The sequence below is a fragment of the Panonychus citri genome, unplaced genomic scaffold (genome assembly GCF_014898815.1).
Source record: "Panonychus citri isolate SS breed McGregor unplaced genomic scaffold, ASM1489881v1 Contig00011, whole genome shotgun sequence".
NCBI classification, from domain to species: domain Eukaryota; kingdom Metazoa; phylum Arthropoda; class Arachnida; order Trombidiformes; family Tetranychidae; genus Panonychus; species Panonychus citri.
The window spans coordinates 131112-156448 of record NW_026515416.1 but is presented as its reverse complement, the minus strand read 5'-3'; the positions used below and the strand labels follow the sequence as shown (position 1 = coordinate 156448).

The 25337-nt window shown below is 31.5% G+C and overlaps 5 protein-coding genes across 5 annotated transcripts; 2 read left to right on the top strand and 3 right to left on the bottom strand.

The window, feature by feature from the left end:
• Positions 1–1558: 1558 nt before the first annotated feature.
• Positions 1559–5223, top strand: LOC128390761 (cyclic nucleotide-gated cation channel beta-3-like). Its single transcript, XM_053350525.1, has 3 exons — positions 1559–2093; positions 2194–2510; positions 2560–5223. The coding sequence occupies exons 2-3, from the start codon at positions 2217–2219 to the stop codon at positions 5122–5124; spliced, it is 2859 nt and encodes a 952-aa protein (XP_053206500.1). The 5' UTR covers positions 1559–2093; positions 2194–2216; the 3' UTR covers positions 5125–5223.
• On the bottom strand, positions 5141–6891 carry LOC128390754 (uncharacterized). Its single transcript, XM_053350513.1, has 7 exons — positions 6592–6891; positions 6462–6532; positions 6243–6377; positions 5943–6162; positions 5725–5849; positions 5597–5659; positions 5141–5517 (listed from the first exon to the last, which is right to left on the bottom strand). Exons 1-7 carry the CDS (start codon positions 6722–6724, stop codon positions 5311–5313), a joined length of 954 nt encoding a protein of 317 aa, XP_053206488.1. The 5' UTR covers positions 6725–6891; the 3' UTR covers positions 5141–5310.
• A 2450-nt stretch (positions 6892–9341) lies between these two features.
• On the top strand, positions 9342–11738 carry LOC128390320 (cholinesterase-like). Its single transcript, XM_053350025.1, has one exon. The coding sequence runs from the start codon at positions 9545–9547 to the stop codon at positions 11657–11659; it is 2115 nt and encodes a 704-aa protein (XP_053206000.1). The 5' UTR covers positions 9342–9544; the 3' UTR covers positions 11660–11738.
• A 922-nt stretch (positions 11739–12660) lies between these two features.
• On the bottom strand, positions 12661–13578 carry LOC128390432 (peroxidase-like protein). Its single transcript, XM_053350151.1, has 3 exons — positions 13139–13578; positions 12870–13039; positions 12661–12795 (listed from the first exon to the last, which is right to left on the bottom strand). The coding sequence occupies exons 1-3, from the start codon at positions 13513–13515 to the stop codon at positions 12776–12778; spliced, it is 567 nt and encodes a 188-aa protein (XP_053206126.1). The 5' UTR covers positions 13516–13578; the 3' UTR covers positions 12661–12775.
• Positions 13579–14201: 623 nt separating this feature from the next.
• LOC128391714 (peroxidase-like) lies at positions 14202–24727 on the bottom strand. The gene is made up of 10 exons (XM_053351658.1): positions 24073–24727; positions 22534–22874; positions 21783–22357; positions 17131–18070; positions 16862–17031; positions 16611–16786; positions 15590–15638; positions 15136–15535; positions 14867–15036; positions 14202–14791 (listed from the first exon to the last, which is right to left on the bottom strand). The coding sequence occupies exons 1-10, from the start codon at positions 24286–24288 to the stop codon at positions 14610–14612; spliced, it is 3219 nt and encodes a 1072-aa protein (XP_053207633.1). The 5' UTR covers positions 24289–24727; the 3' UTR covers positions 14202–14609.
• Between the last annotated feature and the right edge of the window lie 610 nt (positions 24728–25337).

The following is a 25337-nucleotide window of genomic DNA, read 5'->3' as shown; positions in this document are numbered from 1 at the left end:
AGAAAAAAGAAATAAAACTTACCAGTTTCTAATGAACTCAATTTTTTCTCGTAAACTGAATGCGTTGTATGGGTGATTGGTCCAACTTTAACTGAAAGCTTCAAGTTTCGCACGAAGAGATGAGTCGTCCATGATGATAATTATTAATGATGTTATTTGCACGCTGAATCTATTTATACCAGCAAAGATACTTTAGGTTTGAGAGTGAATTGTACTTTTCAGTAGAGGATTAGGATCAACTTGAGGATTGCTTTTAATTAAGTTGAGTTCATCTATTGATTCATTAACTTTCAAGTCAACCAATTAATAGATTACCTCAGCTTAAAGACAATCCTTAAGTGATTTTGCCTTTTTCACTATTTGAGATGATTGATTGCATTCGCAACAAACGAAGCTGAAATCACATTTTTCTAATTGATAGATGGCATCCTGTTTCACGGCGAAAAGCTTCTTTTACAAATACATTGTCGGTACCCACATTTGTATTGATCGTTAACTTCAACAATATTTTTAGCTAATATGTTGTTCAGCGAAAGAGGAGTTTCCGATTGTCTCTTGATTATATTTATTATTTGAAACTTTTTATAATAATCCTGCTAATAAAACTGCAAAAAAGTGGTGAAAAATGGTTAAATATAAAATCACATTGTGATTGTCCTGAAGACAAAAAGGCAAAACTACTCACTGATTGTTTTTTGCTCCATCGTCGCGATATCGTCCCTCTCTTGTAACGACCAACTGATAGAGGGTGAATAGCTCCATTATCCATAAAGGATCAGACCCATATCTTCTCAATAAATTATCAACATTTTCAATTCCTGATAATTTTCTAATAAATAAAATCTAATAATTTTGAATATCGGGAAACACTAATGTTAACAGAAAATGAAATTACAATGAAAAAGTAAACAAAAAAATAGCGAGAATGCCGTAAATAACATTTTATCAATACAGTCAAGTACCTAAAATTGTCCATACCCAAAACTGTCCAACGATCGTAGCTCCATTTTCCTAATTGGAATTAGCCATTGAATTAATTAGAGTGATTATTTTTTTCTTAATTAAATCTCATCAGAATAATTTAATAAGATTAAAATTATCATTTTCTCTATTTCTGATTGTTTAGAGGGCTAGTTCAAGTAGAATATTTTTTGATCGAAATAATCGATAAATTTACATCCCTTTGAAATCACCCGCTCTACGAATAACAGTTTGACAGTTTTAGGTACTTGACTGTATTTACAAGCAGATTCTCTTTTCATTATACCGAAAGATCTAATGGAAACTAATTGATTCATTTTCCATGGTGATTCTTAGATAATCAAGAGTTAAATCAGAATCTTTAGAAATATCAATAGAAAGAAGAAAGTAAGAGAAAAAAGAAAACAATGGATATAAAAGATGAAGCAGGAGAAGGAAAAAATATTCTCTGTATACAATTCTCTATTTTTTGTTCCTTCGTGATTCGGATCGATGTATAATCATGAAGGCGCAGGTCAATCCATCCAAGAGACAATTATCTTCATCATTATCATCATGTTGTATTCCTAATGGATTAATAACAAATACAAACCTTTCTCTCTCTTTTATCATCATCAGTTTAATTCGATTGTCAAATATATAAGGATAACAACAGAACTCGAATTCTAATCACATTTACCTGGGAGAGAAAAAAATTATTCATTAAAGTCGAACCTAAATTAACAATGTGACCACAAAGAATATAATTATTTCCATCAAATTTTCACCCTTTTATCTTAAAACTTATCCTCTGATTGAAAATATCAATTATTCTTTCTGTTCATCAATTAATATTCCCAGTCAGATATTGATAGGTAACTAAATTGTTACCATTTTAGATGCAATGGAAAGTCAATGTTACCAATTTAGATCATGATCCATAAATTATTAACCATCATCATCCACCATAATTTGCTGATCAATTGATTGTCCAATATTATTATAATTACCAACATTGATCTAAGTTGATTCATTTTCATTCCCAGTGAGTGTTTATCATAATCAGAAAGTAAATCATTTGGATATTATTATTATCATTGTTCACATAGTCACATCAATATTAGATAAAATAAGTAAGATAATCTTGTTTTCATCTTTAATTTTGTTTCTCGTTCATCTTGATTGTAATTTAATTGTGATTCCCATTTGTCTCTTTCTTTCTCTCTATTCAAGATAATTTAATCAATCGAAACGAAATGTTTAAACAAGTAGTTCTATCAACAACTCGACCCAAAACACCATCATTTTTTTCCTCATCAACTTCAACTCCACCGAGAGATGATTCTTCAATCAATGATTCGGGTTCAAGTGATTTACCCTCGGTGGGTGGTTGTGGTGCTGGTGGTAAATCAAGACAGTATTTAGGGCGATCATTGAGTTGGGATATTGTCATTGATTCAAAGGAAACATCAGAAAATCATTATAAGGCTGATATAAGACGAAGGTCTAAAAGTGCAAAGATGAAGAAACAATTAAGAGGTGGTATTAGTGTTGATTCTGGTGGTGTTGGTGGTGGTGGTGGTGGTGGAGGAGGAGGAGGATGATGATTACATTGATTATATTGATGATTCTGTTCATGGAGATAATTCAAATTCTCGAATCTCTGAGGAAAGGAGCTCTCAAGAAGTATCATCTTCGAGTGTACATTCACAATCACAATCAACTGATCATCGTGATTCATTAAACATTGAAGAAAATCTTGATCAACAACAACAATCAAATGTTAGTGAACAATTTAACTCAACCAATATAATAAACACCAACAGTAACTGTTTTGTTAATAGTAATCATGTTAACCATAATTTAGCTGCTAATTGGACTTCAAATGCATCTCAATTTCATCGTCCATCACAATTAGGTAAACATCATCAACGAACCAAAGTGTCACCAATAACAACAATTAACGATTCAGTGAATAAAATTAACATTGAAATAAATAATAGTGTTCATAGTAATAATAATAATAATAATAGTAATAATGTTCATCCATCACAATCAACTGGAATCTATGAAAGGTTACATTCATTAGTTTCCGCTTTCCGTCAACGTGCTCAAACAATTAAGTCTCGTATAGTTAAACCATTACCTTTACCCTTGACCTCACCCTGTGAATCCCCTGTAGATGTTATCATTTCATCACGTGGACCCAGTGGTACATCAAAATATTCATCAAACAATCAACGTAATCAATTAGCTAAAGATGCAGATAAATATCAACGTTATTGGGATAATGTAGATGATGAAAGTGATAATGATCATGTTAAACACTTTGATCATGACACTGAATCACTTGAACCATTGAAAACATTTGGTCAAGAATTTTATTATCGTTGGTCAAAACGGTCACTCGATGTTATCGATCCTCAAAGTTATTTTTACATCTCATGGTTATTGATTGTTGTAATTGTTTATCTTTACAATTGCTGGATAATATTTTTACGATCAACTTTCCCTTACCAAACAAGTGACAATCTATTGATTTGGTTAACTCTTGATTATCTTGCCGATATAATTTACCTATTGGACATTTTACTTTTCAAGAATCGTTTAACTTACCTTGAAAGAGGTCAAATTGTTAAGGATTTAACACTTTGCCGTCGTCATTATCTATCAACGGCCTCATTTAAATTAGATGTTATCTCATTGGCACCGTTTGACCTTCTTTACATTTTCATCGGTTGTAAGCCCATTTTACGATTTTCCCGTCTTCTTAAATTTCAAACATTTTCTACCTTTTTCGACACCATCGATGCCATTGCCAAGTGGCCTTACTTTTTTCGTGTAACCAGAACACTTATTTATATGATGTTCCTCATCCATCTGAATGCTTGTGCTTATTATTATGTCTCATATTTGGAGGGTTTCAACGCAAATGAGTGGGTCTATCGGGGTGAAGGTAATGCCTACATAAGGTGTTTTTATTTTGCGATCAGAACGGCAACTTCGATAAGTGGGAAAATGCCCAAGCCAACCAATACAACTGAATATCTTTTCATGACAATCTCCTGGTTATTGGGTATTTTTGTTTTCGCCTTTCTCATTGGACAGATTCGCGATATCGTGGCCACTGCAACTCAAAATAAGGCCTCATTTCGTCAGCTTCTTGATTCAATTGTCCGTTATATGGAAAGTCTTCATTTACCTTGTGACCTGCAAACACGAGTTCGTCTTTGGTTAACTCATACTTGGGAACAGCAAAAGTTATTTGATGAATCGTCAATTCTTTACTCGATCCCGTTAAAGATAAGAACTGACCTGGCAATGGACATACATTATAGTATGTTACGGCAGGTTGACCTTTTCCAAGGATGCGAGCGGACAATTTTACGTGATATTGTGGTCAAGTTGAAGCACGTTCTTTTCCTTCCAGGAGATTATGTTTGTCGAAAGGGTGAAATAGGAACCGAAATGTACATTGTAACCAAGGGAAGTGTTCAAGTTTTACGTGACGATGCCATCGAATCTGTGATATGTACACTCGGTCCAGGCGGAGTATTCGGTGAGGTTTCTGTCCTCGGTATTCCAGGTTGTTCAAGGCGAACGGCTTCCGTTAGGTCTGTCGGTTTCTCCAATTTATTTAAACTGACCAAAGCTGACCTATGGGACACCCTTCGTAATTATCCAGAAGCTCAGACAATCCTTTTGAATAAAGCTAAACAAGTGATGAGAGAAAGAGCCCTTCGAGAAAGATACATTTCGCCAGATACATCGATCGAAGCTGAGGCCATTATTAAAGAATCGGAACGAACACCAACACCGAAACTGTTCAAAATGGTCATGGAGGTTTTACCAAATGAGTCCACTTGCCATCAGATCTTAAATCGAAGTCGATCACTTTTTTCTCGCTCCGAATCTCCCGTTTCCAAAGAACCTGCGACCTCAGCATCGGGCCTAAAATATTTACCTTCTTTTCGAGTCCATTTACCCACAAGATCTTCCAATAGTTCACCTTCACTTTCATTGGCTGCCGACACTGAATTTACTACGACAGAGGATAATCAGGATGAAGAATTAGTTAATCATAAAAATCCACTGGTTGATAAGACACCGAATCAATCGAGTTGTGATCTTTTGGGACAAAATGATTTAGCGGTCGACGGCTAATTAGACGAAAATAACGTTTGCTTGTTCAAATCATGAATTTTGATTAATCTAATTAAGAAAAGAAATTTATATACAATCATGATTCTAAACTGTAACGAAAAGAACATCAAATTGAATTGGAAATAAATTAAATTAATTTAAATAATTATCGTCGAAGGTGAATATTTAGACGAGAACGGTTAGTTATCATTCCTCGTTGGAAGTTTTTCTTTTGTTTAATCGCTTGATTTTACTTTCAATCTTGGAATCAATTAAATCGTCAATAGTTTCGAGTAAATCTTCAACTGAATCCATCTCATTTTCTGATTGATTGATTATTTGTTCCTCTTCTGGTTTGTCGATTTCATTTTTCATCGAAACATCTTCAGAATCCAGAATCTGATCAATCGTACCCTGAGTTTCAAAAAAAAATAACAACATTTAAGGGATAATATTAGTAAAAAGTAGCAATTAAAGAGATGGAAGTACTCACATCAATGTCGAAACCCAAGTCATTTGTTTGTGAATCACAAATATCATCGGACTCATAAATTACCTATGGAAATGAATTACATCGGATTAATAAAGTTATAAAATTATTGAATTGAAGTTGATTCTAACCTCATCGGAACAATTACAAAATTCATCATCACAAGGTTGACATCCATTAATTGAGCATTGGAGGTCAGAGAGATAATCACGTAATTCAAGCATATCACCGAGTAGAGTTCGATATGCAATGGAAACTGATGAACGTGAATGATTGATCAATAGAAGTGCAAGAAATAAAATTAGTAAAAATGGTCAATTTTGGATGGGAAAAATGTTCATCTTCTTACCACCATCATCGCGATCATTAACGATCATTGGATCATTATCAATACCCGAAATTTTGGATTTACACCGGACATAATTAACTGCCAATTTCTTTAGACATTCGCCTTGTTTATGATCGACTTTATCGAATGAATTTTCATCTTTCTTAGTGTCTTTAGATCGTGAATCAAAATGAGCACCATTTTTATCCAGGTGATCGAAGGAATCATTCGAGCTCATAAACTGTTCGATTTCATGGGAATAGATTGAAACAAATTAGTCCAAGATTGAAGAATGAAAAAAAAATCGAATAAAATTCTCACTTTGAAAATGGTATAGAAAAAGAGGAAAATGATTCCAATTGTATAAATGGTCATAATTAAGCCAACCGATGCTCCTCCAATGGTATTATTTTCATCGACTGAAGGGATATGAGAACGAGGTCCGTAGAAATTTGTCTACAAATAGAAAAGCGGATTGGATATGATTAAACATCTCGATGACATTAATTAGAATCTCTGATAGACCAACAATTTGTTTACCTGACCATTGAAGCCTTTGGGTGGTGATTTACTTGTCATCATCCTGGGATGAATTTTAGGTTTTACATCACCTGAAAGGTAAGATATGGACAATTAGTGAAATTAGAAGATTTTGTCAATGTTAACTTACCTTGATTTATGGTTTGGAATCCATTTTGTAACATTGGATAGAAAATTTTTGGCCATAAGATAATTAAACAGCCAACAACAGTTCCTAAAATCATGACACTTTTACCATCACTGAGATGAGCAATTTGAGGCATTTTGATTAATCAAAATAGATTGACAATCAATCGCAAAAGTCAAAACAATAATCTCAAATTAATGTAAATATTAATCAATATTAACAAAGAAAAGGAGGATTTACAATAAAATCAAAAGGTTCCCTCCAAATGTTAACCAAAAATTAATCAAAATCTTCATTTAAATTTAGAATATCAATAAATCAGTTTGCAAATAAATCCAAAGGTGACGCCACTCACATTTTCTTTTCTTTCAGAATTTTGATCGACAAAAATTAAAAAAAATCGAAATTCATTTACAAAACGATCCACTAGATGGCGAAAATAAGAAAAGTGGTAATTTCGAAGATAAAATCAACCGATTAACCAGAATAATGGAAAACTAGTATAAGAAGGTTTGCTTAGCACAATAAACCCCAGACTGGCATTTTCTAAAATCCAACTATTCGTTTAAAATCAAACTAAAAACGGTAAAATTGAATATAACAAACAAGAAGGTGTTAAAAAAATAATAATAATTTTCAAATGAAGACAATTCCAAAGTAAATATTCATACAAAGTTGATATAATTAGTTTATTTATGTAGAGCTTGATTTGAATCAAGATAAATTTTTTTTACAATACTTTGAAAAGAAACATGTTTTTTCTCAATATGCTGAATTTTTCTTTTTAGTTCAACGATTTGTTTTATTTTAACATCATTTATTTCATTTTTTTGTTATAATTTTTTCAACTTTTTTATAAATTTTATTTTCGAATTACATTTAAATTTTAACATATCCACTTTATTTTTAAGATTTTTAATTTTGCGTTTATATTTTTTTTTAATATTTTGAAGTTACTATACTTATAGTTATAGCGCGATACTCAATTGTCATATCAAAAGATAAGGTCATTCAGGACATCGGTAAAGTAACACGTTTCAAGGTCATCTGAAGGTAATTCAACAAAGGAGAATATTCAGAGACATTACTGACAAGTTGTGAGGTTTCTATGAGCTCAAGGTCATCTGAAGGTGCTACAGTTTATACAAAAGATAACAAAAATTATATCTAATTTCAAAATTGAAGGCTTACCAATTGTTTGCTCCCCATTAAGATTTTCATCAACTGAAGGGTCCAAAACTGTATCACTTTGCGACTCAATCACATCAATAACATTAGATGAAATGTTAATCAATTAATCAATTTTAATTTAATTAAATATCGAAATATAACTTTCACTCGTTTATTCATTTATTGAACAAGTTTGTAGATTGATAAGTAATCCTTGAAAATGAAAATACCGAGTAAAAATTTGATTTTCTTGTTTTTTTACATCATTTAACATAGAATTTAATAAAAAAAAATGTGTTTTGTAATTTTGAATACCAATTTCAAAATTGATTAAATCGTAAATCCAACTCAACCATTTTTTATCAAATTGAATATTTGATAAAATAGTACCAATACCACGTAAATCATACCGTAAATTGTCATTTTGCCTACGGAATTTTCATGTTCATTCAAAATATCAGGATATTTGAAATTGTATAACTCAACATAAATTCTGAGTCTCGATCGATACACATATTTCATATAAATATATGGAGCCATTGGTGAATATTTAATAACCTCGGGTATTTCATAAATAAAATCGACCTTAATACCTTTAGTATTTAAAAGTCCACCGACCAAAACGATCTTGTTAGTTTTAACCCATGAAGTCTAAATAAAATTTTAAATATTAAAATATTTTAACTTATAATTAATTATTTACTTACCCTGTAAATAATTTTTTCTTGATCGACAAAAGCAAAATATAATCTCAGCCGATACGTACCATAAAATGGTTTAATATTATAATAAATATATTTTTTTGTTAACCAAAAATTAATCAAAATGTTCATTTAAATTTAGAATATCAATAAATCAGTTTGCAAATAAATCCAAAGGTGACGCCACTCACATTTTCTTTTCTTTCAAAATTTTGATCGACAAAAATTTAAAAAAATCGAAATTCATTTACAAAACGATCCACTAGATGGCGAAAATAAGAAAAGCGGTAATTTCGAAGATAAAATCAACCGATTAACCAGAATAATGGAAAAAGAAGTAAATTCAATGTAATTCAATATCAAGGGAATTTGAATATGAGACATTTATTAATCCATTTCTCCAGAATTAAAATGAATCCGTTTACAAAATTCCAAACAAACCACAATTCTAAATCTCTAAATGAAACGACAAGAAAATCAAATGCTTGAAAACAATTAAGAGAAACAAAAAGAAAATTATTTGGAAATTTTTGATTCTGCAAGAAATTGAGATAATCTTTACATAAATGTCAATCGTAATAAAGTCGATATCAAATGAGAAGGTGACAAAATTAAATTGATTAGAATGTTTATTTTGTTTGGACCAAAATGTCTCGAGAAAAGAAAAAGTTGAAGAACTGATAAAGTTTATCTGTACCCGAAGACCGGTTCATATGTACTAATGTTATGAACATGAGGTAAGGTGAGAATAGAGAAAACTGGTCAATCTGGATTATAATGGAAAAGAAGACGAAATGACCTTGAAAAAATCTCTTCTTGTTTTTCCTATTCGCCCATTGGCTTAGAACTATTTTCTTTGGTAAAAACAAAGATAACGAATCGATAATCTTATCCATCCGCCCAACATTTATCTCAACATTTTCTGTTTATCTTCAGGTTAAAGACTTAAAGTTGGTTGGTCACTTTTAGTTCATTGCTGGTCAACAATTAAATAAGTAACATACGAATTTAAGTTTGTTTAGTTTTCCTTGTGAATTGTATTTAATTGTTTTGGTCAATTGTTGTTCTTTTATTGTTAGTTTATTATGAAATTAACTTTTCTTTTATTTGTGTTGTCGTCTTTAGTCTTGGTTTTCACTGAGATTGAATGTCGATCACGATCAGATCATCATGATCGTCATGAGTTCACTTATCCTTCACTGCCGTTTAAAACTGACCGGTCAAGATGGTCACCATTTAAACATGATGATAATTCAACAAATGATGAAAGTGTCGCTAATGATGATAGTTCATCAACCGAATCATCCATGAAAGAAAACGAAGATGAATCTTCAAAGAATGAAGATCATTCTAAATGGTCAAGACATCGGGAATCGTCACCACCACCACCACCACCACCTTCAGGTCCAGTTGTCCACATCGATTGGGGAACCATCGAAGGTACTGTCGAAACTGTTGCCGGTTCTAATGTTTCCGTTTTCTATGGTATCCCTTATGCTGAGCCCCCGGTAGGTAGGTTACGTTTCCGTTTACCCGTTAAACTGGAAGGTCATCATCGAGGTATTTATAATGCCACCAAACCTAAACCAGCGTGTATGCAAGTGCTCAGCGGAAAAGCAAATGAAGAGCCCATAAGTGAGGATTGTCTCTTTATGAACATTTGGGTACCACGAGACGATGAAGACGAACAGCGATCACGATGGTCAAGACAATCTCCATCTTCTCACCATGAAGATGGTTTCTCTAATAGTCGCTGGTGGTCATCTCCCCGTCACTCAGATTATCGATCAAGTCATAGATCAGATCATCAATCAGAGCGTCGATCATACCATCATTCAGATTATCGATCAGATCGACGATCATCATTCTCACCCAGGCAACGATCTAGTGAACCTCGAAAGCGTAATTATCCAGTTCTCTTTTACATTTATGGTTCACAATTTAAAAAATACTCATCAACCTACCATATGAATCGTGGTGGTGCCGTCGCTGCTAAAGGTAAAATAATCTTTGTCAGTTTCAATTATCGACTTCAATCATTTGGTTTTGCTTATGGTGCTGATCGAGACATGCCTGGTAATCAAGCACTTTACGATACTCTTGCCGCTCTTGAATGGACACGTAAAAACATTGCCGCCTTTGGTGGTGATCCAGATAAAATAACAATTTCTGGTTCATCGGCTGGTTCAGCTTTAGCCGCCATGATGGCATTATCACCAAGTGTCTCACCTTTCCTTTTCGATCAAGTCTTGTTAATGTCCGCTGTTCCCATGAAATTTACCACCATCGAACCAACCTCACGTGCTCTCAATAAAACTAAAGCACTTGCCGCTAAATTGGGCTGTGGTGAATTTCCCAATGACAACTTTAGGATAACTTATGAACAATTAGAGTGTCTTCAAGCCGCTAATGCGACCGATATTGTTAATGCCGATACAACTGATGACATGACACTTATGGGAAGTTGTCCTGATTTTGCGTTCATGCCAATTTATGGTGATGATTTCATGCCTTCTTCACCCGAAGTCTACTTACTTAAAAAACAGGCTCGACGAAATATGAGATTCATGGTTGGATCAGATCACTTTGATGACGTTGAATCGGGTAACTATCAACCCGCTTCACGAGCTGAGGCTGAGGAGCATTTGAATAATATGTTTTACAACATGATTAAGCCCGATGAAAACATCACCGATGAATTGAATTACATTTACGATTATTATTTCGAGGGTACAACCGATAATGACACTTGGGCATTAAAGGAGCGATTCAGTCAACTTATTGGTGATAATGTTTTCCAATGTCCATTGTTATTGTTCATTGAAAAATGGGCTACAATTGATCCCGTTCACTACTATTATTTCAATTATACTTTCGATTCCCTTGCCAATTCAACTGAGGTCAAATATCAACATGGTCCAATGCATGGGTCAGCTAATTTCATGTTCCTTGGTCATCCTTTCATTGGCCCAGACTTTTCCGATCGAGACCGAGTCATATCCGAGAAAATGATCAGAATTTTGGCCGATTTTGTTGCCAGAGGTGAAATTCCCTGGCCACCAATGTTGGCCTCAAGAAGGAATAAAGTTTTACCACTCGAATGGATTATTGATGAGCAAGTGGACACTCGAAATATCAAAGTTAGTCCTAAACTGGACATTTGCCGATTTATGGCTAGAATGTATCGTGTTTATTTCTAAATTATAAAAAAATTTCTTTTTTGTTCGAAATTCAAAAATAAACTTTTTCTTAGACCATAAAGGTCACTAAAAATAAAAACGTTCCATTCCTGTTTTCTCTGTATATTTTTCCAAGTACAAGATGTATCTTGACCGTTCCCTATCAAGTTCCTATGGACTTGGGAGTAATTAGAGGTTTGACCTTGAAGAAGAAGAAACCAGTTTTCTGTTGATTGGGTTACTTGTTATTTTCTAGAGTTTGTTGTTTAAAAGATAAACTAGAAAATAATATAATCCATCTTACCTTTCAGGTAAGAAGATACTAACAAGTAAATGACTACATTTACTCATCAGTTGTTGTGTAAAGCTTTCATTGTCAACCTTAGTTTGACCTTTTACTTTCAAAGTTATTATCACAGAGATCAACATAGCAAAATTATGAGAATGATTAGTTAATTGCTATTGCTTCAGCCTTCCACAAATCTTAGGTTCAAGATTATTATGATATGCCGGGTAATTTCAGGCTTTGCGATCTTATACTGACCTTAAAATGGACGCGAGAAAACATCAAACATTTCGGTGGTGATCCAGAAATGATAACACTTTTATACTTATCGGTTGGAGGGATATTACAATTCTGTTGCTCTAATCAGGTCGAATTTTCGACTAATGGATAGTTAATGTCTTTGTGAGTAAAATAACATGAGAAAATTAACTGTCCCAAAGTTGATCATCTTCAGAATTGATCTTCAACGAAAAATTTAAATTACAATGGCACTTACCATGAGTCATTTGTTAACGAGTAAAGTTGATTGATTTTGGTACAGAATTTTCATTAAATGAATCTCCTTTTATAACTGTTGACTTCAAATACTTCGTAATAATTTTGTAATCACTCATGCTTGTTTCAGATAATTTATATTATTACGATCTTTCATTCGACTTTTTTACAACCCTGTATATTGCATATATTAATAGTTGATTGATTAGAAAATAGCTTGAAATGAGTTTTATTTGTATTTTTTTATTTTAGATAATCAATTTTATTTTATCAGCTCTTATAACGATTAAGTAATCAATATTCGTATACATCATAACTGAATTAGATTTTGAGAATTTAACTAATACTCGGTGATTCTAGAAATTCGATAATTGTTCTGTATAAAAGGAAATGAAAGGAAATTTAGTTGATCAAATTCATATGGAAAATTATCAAATTTTCTTAACTTACCAGGAGTAAATGAACCAGCTTGACCACCATGTTCATGAAAGTAACGGTCACCAAGCTTTGAGAGATACTCGTGGATTCCATTAATACATGAGAAAGTTGGACCCATAGCATTTCCGGGTACTCGGCGTTCAGAAACTCCTCCAACGAATAGATCGATATCATAGACATCTCTACGAGATTAATAGCCGACGAAAATTGAAATTAATTGATAATAAGTAACAAAAATATTCATCACATTTACAATTTAGGTTCAATTTTAATTTTCTCACCTGTACATACGTTGAAGATTATGAACCTGAGTTCGTGGGATGTACTTGTAAAGATCAGGCCAATCATTTACTTTGTAACCAAAACAGTAATCAATGTAATTAATGTAACCAGGTATTCCGCGGTCACGACCTCTCATTATATTAGCGACCAGTAAATCTAATCCAGTTGTACGATTAGGATTTTGGTAAAGAAAATCTTTCATCAAAACATCAGAGATTATCGAGAAATCGGTTTCAGGTTTTTCGGATGTACGCCCCTGATGGAATACGAGTTGACTTTCACCATCAATATCAGAACCTTTACTTTTTTCAATCAACATGGAAATAGTTACAATCACAATGACGATGGTGGAACTTGAGAATTGGAAAACTTTCATTTTATTAATAAGATATTCTCTTACTTAATAACAATTAAACAATATCAATTTATTAATACTAGGGATGATAAACTTACAATGAGAATATGCTATAATAGGAAAATTCACTATTTTTTGCTGAACTTTTCTGGTATATGATTAAATATTTACCCAAAGCTGATTAATTTATGTAAATTAGAATTTGATTAAATTTTTTATGGTTTTTTGATCAAATCAATCAGCAACTTAGTCAATATACATGAATGGATAAAATAAGAGGATTGGAACAAACCACAATAATCAAATCAACCGTTCGATTAGTTTTATTTACTCATATTGTTCAATTACTCCGATGATAAAATTAGGAACTGAATTAAAAGTCTCTCAATAACTGATTGCTTCAGCTAATTTGTCAACGTTGATAACTTTTTCAATGAAAAAAGAGCCATTTGAAAGCGCATATATGGGCAATGATAAAATTCTGATCTACAAACTTTTCGTTGATCGATTTAGTGCTTTGACTTATTCCACTCACCGTACCAATAACAAACGATTGTGATTCCAGAAATTCAATTTGAAATCCTAATAAGTGACCTTATTCATCCTCACTTCGAAAAAAAAATCGCAAAAAGTATCGATACAATCAATCTGAAGAGCTGTTTTGAAAATCAGATAACTGAAATTAAAAGTTACGATCATTTTGTAAGCAACTTGAATAACTTTATTTGTTCATCATTACAATATATTGTCTATTTACATGTAACACTTATATCAACAATTCTGTGATCGGATTGTGTGACAATCTAACGTTAATTGTTAAACTAGAGAAGATTAATTGTTTTTGATGATGGAAACCATTTTTTCTGGTTGAAACGACAACAAAAATATAAATCAATCCTCAATAGAGAATCAAATTAAAGTCATTCAGATAAAATGGAGAAATATTATTCTAATCATCGTGGTTGACAATATATGATATAGATATTTATGGATATTATTAGGTTTGAAATATGTAAAAAAATATGAAATTATTATTAACAATTAACTTGTTTCTAATCATTTAAATTAGACCAACAAGTAAAAATATATAACTTTAAATTTGTATTTCGTACAAATTAAGCTTTATGAGGATCAGCCCAAAGGTAATAATCAATTTCAGGTAAATCGCGACAATTAACTGTCGGATTACCGGATGCTGATGGAAGACGGAAAACTTCACGATTAAGGTAACCAGTTTGTGTCGTTCTACAAATAATTCGAGCCAATGTTGTAGTCTTTTTAATATTCGATAATTGTTCTGTATAAAAAAGAAATGAAAGGAAATTAAGTTGATCAAATTCATATGGAAAATTATCAAATTTTCTTAACTTACCAGGAGTAAATGAACCAGCTTGACCACCATGTTCATAAAAGTAACGGTCACCGAACTTTGAATGATACCATTGGATTCCATTAATACATGAGAAAGTTGGACCCATAGCATTTCCGGGTACTCGTCGTTCAGAAACTCCTCCAACGAATAGATCGATATCATAGACATCTCTACGAGATTAATAGCCGACGAAAATTGAAATTAATTGATAATAAGTAACAAAAATATTCATCACATTTACAATTTAGGTTCAATTTTAATTTTCTCACCTGTACATACGTTGAAGATTATGAACCTGAGTTCGTGGGATGTACTTGTAAAGATCAGGCCAATCATTTACTTTGTAACCAAAACAGTAATCAATGTAATTAATGTAACCAGGTATTCCGCGGTCACGACCTCTCATTATATTAGCGACCAGTAAATCTAATCCAGTTGTACGATTAGGATTTTGGTAAAGAAAATCTTTCATCAAAACATCAGAGATTATCGAGAAATCGGTTTCAGGTTTTTCGGATGTACGCCCCTGATGGAATACGAGTTGACTTTCACCATCAATATCAGAACCTTTACTTTTTTCAATCAACATGGAAATAGTTACAATCACAATGACGATGGTGGAACTTGAGAATTGGAAAACTTTCATTTTATTAATAAGATATTCTCTTACTTAATAACAATTAAACAATATCAATTTATTAATACTAGGGATGATAAACTTACAATGAGAATATGCTATAATAGGAAAATTCACTATTTTTGCTGAACTTTTCTGGTATATGATTAAATATTTACCCAAAGCTGATTAATTTATGTAAATTAGAATTTGATTAAATTTTTTATGGTTTTTTGATCAAATCAATCAGCAACTTAGTCAATATACATGAATGGATAAAATAAGAGGATTGGAACAAACCACAATAATCAAATCAACCGTTCGATTAGTTTTATTTACTCATATTGTTCAATTACTCCGATGATAAAATTAGGAACTGAATTAAAAGTCTCTCAATAACTGATTGCTTCAGCTAATTTGTCAACGTTGATAACTTTTTCAATGAAAAAAGAGCCATTTGAAAGCGCATATATGGGCAATGATAAAATTCTGATCTACAAACTTTTCGTTGATCGATTTAGTGCTTTGACTTATTCCACTCACCGTACCAATAACAAACGATTGTGATTCCAGAAATTCAATTTGAAATCCTAATAAGTGACCTTATTCATCCTCACTTCGAAAAAAAATCGCAAAAAGTATCGATACAATCAATCTGAAGAGCTGTTTTGAAAATCAGATAACTGAAATTAAAAGTTACGATCATTTTGTAAGCAACTTGAATAACTTTATTTGTTCATCATTACAATATATTGTCTATTTACATGTAACACTTATATCAACAATTCTGTGATCGGATTGTGTGACAATCTAACGTTAATTGTTAAACTAGAGAAGATTAATTGTTTTTGATGATGGAAACCATTTTTTCTGGTTGAAACGACAACAAAAATATAAATCAATCCTCAATAGAGAATCAAATTAAAGTCATTCAGATAAAATGGAGAAATATTATTCTAATCATCGTGGTTGACAATATATGATATAGATATTTATGGATATTATTAGGTTTGAAATATGTAAAAAAATATGAAATTATTATTAACAATTAACTTGTTTCTAATCATTTAAATTAGACCAACAAGTAAAAATATATAACTTTAAATTTGTATTTCGTACAAATTAAGCTTTATGAGGATCAGCCCAAAGGTAATAATCAATTTCAGGTAAATCGCGACAATTAACTGTCGGATTACCGGATGCTGATGGAAGACGGAAAACTTCACGATTAAGGTAACCAGTTTGTGTCGTTCTACAAATAATTCGAGCCAATGTTGTAGTCTTTTTAATATTCGATAATTGTTCTGTATAAAAAAGAAATGAAAGGAAATTAAGTTGATCAAATTCATATGGAAAATTATCAAATTTTCTTAACTTACCAGGAGTAAATGAACCAGCTTGACCACCATGTTCATAAAAGTAACGGTCACCGAACTTTGAATGATACCATTGGATTCCATTAATACATGAGAAAGTTGGACCCATAGCATTTCCGGGTACTCGTCGTTCAGAAACTCCTCCAACGAATAGATCAACATCTCGAACATCCCTACGAAATTAATAGCCGACGAAAATTGAAGTTGATTGTTAATAATTAACAAAAACATTCATCATGTTGACAATTTAGTTTCAATTTTAATTTTCTTACCTGTAGATACGTTGAAGATTATGAACCTGAGTTTGTGGGATGTACTCGTAAAGATCAGGCCAATCATTAGCTTTGTAACCAAAACAGTAATCAAGGTAATTAACGTAACCAGGTATTCCGTGGTCACGACCTCTCATTATATTAGCGACCAGTAAATCTAATCCAGTTGTACGATTAGGATTTTGGTAAAGAAAATCTTTAACATCGACAATGAAGAAAGGGTCAACCTCGAATGCTGGTTCTGAGATTAATCCACGGATAATCCCGTCAGTTTGTCCCAAATGGATCAGTGACATTTCAAAGAAAACATCTTTCAATCGGAATGAAAATGAGCTCTTCGAATCGGGGCCATTTTTAACCATGAAAACATCGTTAACTTGAGAATGACCAAACCGTCCAGCAGCAGTGGCCCATTCAGAGATTGTTGAGAAATCAGTTTCAGGTTCGTATTTAGAATAACCTGATTTAACTGGATTAAGATTGAAATAAGATAATATCTCAGGATCGAAAAGGGTTGGAAAATATTCAGCGAAAGATATGTGATTATATTCAGCGGTCAGTAAACGACGAGCTTCCCAGAATAAGGTCTCATCTGACCAGTGAGGATTAACGGCCGCTAATCCATCAGTATGCTGATTGTGACGACGAATCATAATTGTTTGTAACGCTGTTAATGATGGATGTTGATTACCACGAATCCCGTCACCAGTTTTGAAACAAATGAAATTAGGAAACTGCGGTGGTACATTACAAGCTTGAATGGCCAGTGGGTCAAAGTTTCCCTCCGCTGTGGTCATTATTTCACCTCCTTGTTCATCCAATGCTGTTGCTAATTTACCTCCTTTGAATGATCTTAATCCTAAATTATCTTGATAAGTGTAACCATAAATGTTTGACAAATCCAATGCATGAGGAGCAGCGTTTAATTGTTCCCGAGGTCCTGCAATTAAATAACAAAAATCAACAATTAGTTTATTGTGTTGAAACAATCAGTCCAATTGTCGTTACAAAATTTACTGTCACTTGCTAAAACCACATGAACGTATCAATCGGTTTACTTAATCAATATCTAATTGTGATCCTAATTAATGAATAACAAACTGTTAATTGTTGATTAACTTTTCATTCACCAAACAATCAACATTATGAAAGTTTTGTTTCCAGGCCTGGAAAGTGTGAAAAATACTAACTCATTGATTGTCGTTTTGATTGTGCTTTTCACGATATTAATCAAAAAGGAAGTATAAACAATCAACCGTAAAATCAAATGATTATTAACTATGATGATTATAATTGTTAACGGTGATTAAGAGATTTGAAACTGGAAATTGAAGGTTAGTGTTGTGAATGGAAAACACTGAATGAAAATGAAATCATAAACAAAGAGCAATTCCAGTTGATTGTTGTACTTTAAATGTGATTAACAAATGATCAGGTTATGAAGAAAATCAATTGTAATCATAATTCAATTTGAGCCAATTGATTGATTTACTTTACAAGTAATCAATTTACAAATTAATCAACATCAAACAATGTGGTTGGTACAATTAACTTGACCAAATAGTTTGTTGTCAACAAGTAATTATCATTATCATCATCAACCTAATCATCATTAGAAATCATTATCAACTTTAATTGTTGACCCTATGCTGAGATACAATTTAGTATATTGACCAGCACTTACAAAACTATCGATTAGTTAAACTTTAATTGTTACAGTTTGTTTGTTATTTGATTTCTGTCGGAAAACTATTAACAGTTGATTATCATTATGATTGTTTCTTATAATGTGTCAACACTAAAAAGGTAATTAAAGTTTCTAAAGGTAATCAGTTAATCACTATGGTTCAACCTTGATTAACTTGAGAAGATAATTAAGATCATTTTAGGTCAAAACGATTAGTTAATTGACGTTTAACATAATCAAAATGATTATCATTTCGTAACAATTTAATAAATCATCATCTTAATCATGATTACATATTCAAAATGATTCATTGATTAGCAGTCAAACATTGTCTTTGTTTGATTATATAGTTAATTTGTGCCATTACAATCAGCAGCAATTTAACATTGTTCAGAATAGGATTAACCTAATTGTTGGAGATTTTTTCTATTAGCAATTTAATTTCTCATGTCCATTAAGAGACAATTAGTTTCAAATCCAATCGTTGATCTTGTTGAGTTCAAAGTGAATTAACTGATTGTCGATGAAAAAAAAGTCTAATTTTTTATCGTTTCAACAATCAACAGGGTAATCTGATTGTATTAATATATATAAAATTGTAAACAATTAGTTGATTGTTGACCAGTGCAAACACTGGAGTTTATTCATTGAGATTGACATTTGATTGTCAACTGACCATCAGGACAATCAAATAGATCATGTTATTTACTCCTAATCATCTGTTGTGATTAAAAGTCTACAACAATTTAGATAATCATTGGATGTTAATTATAATCAGTGAGAAAAAAAAACTCCATTTGAAAAGTTAGTAAATGGAATGAGAATAAAAAAAATGTAAGTTTAACTGTCGACACCAATTAAATTGTTGGAAAGTGTCAAACTAAATCAACTGAAATTGTTATAAATATTTATAAGTATCAATAGAGTAACATATTGATTATTACAATCAGCTAATGGTGATGATTAACTTAATTGTGAGAAGTCAATTGAACCCTTTAAAACTGTTATAATACATGTACTTCCGCACCCAAATCCATTAATTGTCAACAATCAAATGAACTTTTTTTCTCAAAGTAAATCATGAAAAGCAGGAGATTTTCAATCAAAAATTAAGAATCAACCATTTAACTAATCAACTAAATAATCAACTCTCAACTCTATTATAATCTATTTTGGTAAGTGGCTATTTTCTGGTAACAATCTTGTTATCCACTAATCAGTGGATGAATTACAATCAACAAATTGTTACAATTTGTTTGGTTTACAACTAGAAAATGCAATAAAAAACGATCGGCTCTTTGTTTCCACTTTCATGAATATCAACTGATCGGTTAACAATCAATATCAAACTGGATTAAATCAAAGATGAAAATACTCATACCATGATTGATTATAGTCCAGTAATTTGTTGATTGTTGTACTTGAATAGTGAAACTAATTGTAAACTTTTTTTTACCTTCTTCCTTTTCAATCATGTGTATAACTTTTTTCGTTGTAATTAAATTATTGATAATCGCGTTTGTTTGTTACAATTGTTACGTGACAGTAAACAATTAACATTGAACCGTCAATGCTTTTCAAACAATTAAAACGATTTAACAAACATTATATCATAGCTTAACTTGTAATAATTAGTTAATTGTTGGTGTTTCTATTAATATTAATAAGGTTTATCTTTGATTTATCATTTCCGGTTTGATTCAATCTGAAAAATTGTGAAATTCAATCAAATTGTTCATGATTATCAACTGATTAGTTTACAATTTGCTCATTGGAAATACAATTGGATCATACTGATGATATTTTTTGCTTCTTCTTCACTAAATTTTGATTATTGTTAAATTGTTGAGGTAAAAATCAATAATTGTTGGGCTAATAACAAGATAATTAACCAATATGTTATAATGGTTAATCAAAAGTAGCTATTTATTCAGATCGGTTTTAAGGTTTGATAGATAACCAATTAACAGTTTACTAGTAAGTGAGTAATTAGTTAATGACAACAATTAGTCTAATGTTGGAATAGCAAAAAAAAGTGATCAATTGAGTTGTAAAAATCATAATTAATGTATTTAGATAAATTATATTAGCGGAACGATTAATCAAACGAAAACACAGTTTACTTTTTTCTCAGTGACAATTAACTTGTCAACAACTGATGCTGATTATAACTTTGAATTGATACATTGATTATTTTGTCTTAATCAACTTATACGAAAAAAACTTGGACAACAATCAAAATATTGATAAAAACTAATCAAAAGTCAATTAGGTAAGTGAAAGTGGTGAAAAAAAGATTTCAAAAAGTTGATACTAAGTAACATGCAAATAAAGTGGTAAACAACAATTAGACTGAAATCGAAGCTTAAAATTAGCAATTTATGGTATAATTAAAACTCTATCAGAATTGGAAAAAAAAATTAGAATTATTAATGAAATTAATTGATTGTTGGTGGAAGTAGAAAAAGTTAAACATTGTTGAGATACCGAAAAAAAGGAAAGAGCTCAGAAAAGATTCAAGTAATGATTAGTTGATAATAATTCATGAGTTGATAGTTTTTCTGAAAATCGTGAAACTAATTAACTAAATCATTGAGTCAGAGAGAGAGAGAGAGAGAGAGAGAGAGAGAGAGAGAGAGGAAGACGAGATGAAGATAACTGAATTTAAGAAATCATCTGAGTTAATCATGAGAGGACAATAATATTGATTATAAACAGTTAATTCAAATTAAAACACGTTAATGAATCAATGACTTTACGTAAATACGATTGTTACTTTAAGCTAAGATTTTCACTGTAATCTGTTTGTTTTGGTTGGTTGACTAATTGATTGTTAACAATCAACAGGACCAAGTACAGTTGCGAGATTGTTATTACAATCAATGAAGAAAGAATTGAAGATAATTAGGAAAGTTGATCATTGGAATAGGCAAGAGGGGAGATAAAAAACAATCGAAAAATTTACCTAATTTACATCTTGGACATGGTGAAGTTCGAGTGTTTCGAAGGCAAGTTTGGTTGAAAATGGATGTTAATGAATCGCCTTTGGGTAAAGGTGAGATTGTTACACATTCAGGATGGTTGAGAGTTGAGGGTGGACAACATTCAGGAGTATTTCCAAGAGTAATCGGTGTTCGAACCATATCGTGTACCATAAATTGTCCCCATTGCATATTCATCTGAGTTAATTCAGGGTCAACTTCGTTGATTGAGGGTAAAATTTCATTTGATATCAAACGAGCATTGGGTAAGGGTTGACCGGAAGCTGCGAGTCTTAAACTTTTAACACCATCACCATAATCGGGAGGGATTAAACGACGATGGCATGAATAGGCCATTCCTAAGGTCGGTTTTATTAAATTGTTACAAGAACCATCGTAGGCGGGAAATTTACTCGCTGGATTACAGCCAAATTGTAATTGATCTTTACGATATCCACAACTGTTGACGGCAAATTTGTCCACTTGGCCTTCAGTTAATTTACCTTTAACCTTGAGTTTCGGGAATTTCATTGCAGAATCAAGTTTAGTAGCACAATGCCTGATTAAGTAATTAAAGAAAAAGAGAAAAGAAAAGCGCAATTAGTAAACAATTACAATAAATAATCGGAGAGAAAAAAAGAAGCGGGTAAACTCAATTGGTTTAGATTTTCAAATTTCTCAATCTATTAGTGGATAAGTGCGAATATCAACTGATTGCAAAGTGAATTTACTTACATTTTAAGAAGATATTCAGTAATTAGTGTAAAAAATTCACTTTCATGAGCCAGTTGAGCAACGAATCTCGATGTTTCCAAAGCACCAGGAACCGTTCGATAAACCATAGTGTCCGAACCAATATAGAGATAAATTGAAGGTATGATCGCAGTTATTGCTTCTTGAATTTTCTCATAACTTCCAATGGGTGTTGTTGGATACCCGTTACTATATTCACTATGGCACGACCTAACCAATTGATTAAATGGTTCGGAGGATAAATATTGTTTCTCCATTTCGGCGAGATAAGCATCATTTAGTTCAGCACCAAACAATTCCGAGCCACTAGCAATCAAAATATCCTTTTAAAGAAAGAAAATTGCAAATTTCAATTTAGAATCATAATCAGAATCATAATCATAATCTCTCTCCGATATCAATTCCAAACAAAACCTTCTATTAATATCCTCAAATTATATCAAGATAAATGTCACTAAACAAATAACCGATAATAGTAGAGAGTAAATTATCAACCACAATTAGTAAATTGTGACATGAATCAGATATATAAAACGATGAAGATGAAAATACGAACAGCAAAAAAAAAGGGTTACGAAAAAAAGTAAACATGAAAAAAAAAGGTTAGGTCATAATCGTAATAAATTGTAGACAATTGAAGGTAAATTGTTTCGATTTCGAGTGATTAACATGATGAGAGTGTTAAGATGAACGGATATCACCAAACTGATTACGATTTAAGGGTTTAGTTAAAAAAAGAGCAACAATTAAATGGATTAACATTGTGAGTATCGATAGTGTTGATCTTGATTAGTTGATGCACTTGAATGGCCAAGAGAAGTGAAAGTTTTGCTTTCCTTAAATAACAATCGTTATCCTAACGAATCAACGTCAAGTTGATTGAACATTAATCTCCATCAAATCGGATTAATTATTTACTATTAACGAACATTATTATCTCGCTATTTTTAAATGGGTCTCTATCTCTCTTGGTGTCTATCAATGAGTAGTGAATATTAATCAATCGGTTTGATTAATTGTGAAAGAGAAACAAAAAAATTACCATAATCTCATTTTTTTTTTTGCTTCTTCTTTTACGTGACAATTTCATTCATTATTCATTCATGATTGTTACTCTTTTCTTAGTTGGCTTGTTGACCATAATAAGAAATCATTGACTGGTCAATCATTATGATGAATTCAGGATAATTATCTGAATCCAAGAACCGCAGCATTAAGTTAAGTGTTATGTAGTTTTATGTAATTAAGATTAACTCATTACTTGGATTAAGGATTATCGTGTTTATCTGTTTGTATCAATCTTGTTGAAATGTTGTTTGTATTACGAAATTAAAGTTAATTAAGTTAATTTATGGTAATGTGATTTAAGTTAACTTTGTGTAACAAATTGGAAAGGCTTTAAGGATTTTCAGAAAACTTTGATTATTAGGATAATTAAGAGTAATTATTTGGAATATTAATAGAAGCAGATTAATCTGATCTTAATCTTAATCATTGTCTTAATTTATGATCAATACTTACAGATGAGTTTACCTTGGGAGTGGCACATTGCAATCGACTTGTATGATTAGTCAATGGATTAGTGTAATTACAATTGTTTCCATTGTCACCAATGGAGATTATATTTGTTGTGGCTGACAACGGATTAATTAAAATTGTCAATTGAATTAATAATATCCATAAATAGTTAGTATAAAAGGAAGGGTTGATGACACAGTAACAATTAAACTTGAACATTTTCTGATTATTTTCAGGCAATTTAATTAATTGAGGATAAAGATTATCTTTTTATTCAAAGAGTATAAAACAATCAAAAAATATTGGCAAATATTAGGAACAGATTAAAAGTGATAGAAACAGTTTGATGAAATGATGAAAAATTAACTGATTTTTTTATGTTTTCAATATTCAGTTGAAAAAATTAACACAATTATGATGGTTAAGCACAAAGATTTTCGGTTGGACTAAGCTAGTGGCCATTTAACTGATCAAACTAGAACTGACCATTATCATATGATGAATGTAAGGTAACAATTTATAAATTGTCATGACGTTTAAAATTGTTGATCAAATTATTAAACTTAAACTGTTTCAATGAAAGGTTGAGGTAAAAGTGAGTGTCAATAGGGAATCGTTAGTAGATCTTGAATCAATCTTCATTCACACTCAGGGGAAGGAGTTGATTGTCATGATAAACAAATGATAATGATGATAGAAGAGAGAGAGAGAGAGAGAGAGAGAGTTAAGGTGGAAAAGAAAGAGAGAGAATGATAACTCTTTTTCTCTCTTTCCTCGAACTAAGAGAAATGCTCTGATTCTCTTTCTTTCGATATATTTTTTATCTTCTCTTTCGAATTTCTCCCTTTACTGTCGACATTATCTTCCATTCTCTGTCTTTTTATCCATTTCCTTTTCTTGTTCTAAAATCATCATCTGTGTCTTTTTCGCATCTTCATCATGCTCATCATCTTCCAAAACTCTCTCTCTCCCTTTTCCTCTCATCTCTTTGATTTTAATCTAAAATTAATTTTAATTGTTTGGTTTTTCTTTTGGTTAATTATAGTTAACCAATTCTTTGAACATCATTAAGCTCAATCATTTGTGAATTTAAATTGTTGCCATGATTTAGATAACTGATTAAGTTGATTTCTCATCCTCTCACCTTAGTTGAGATATTGATGGATGACAGAATCAACAATTAACAACCGTTAATCATTTTCACAAGGAAATTTAACAATTCACACAATTATTATTGCTCAATTGTTAATAAATCGACTTTGATTACA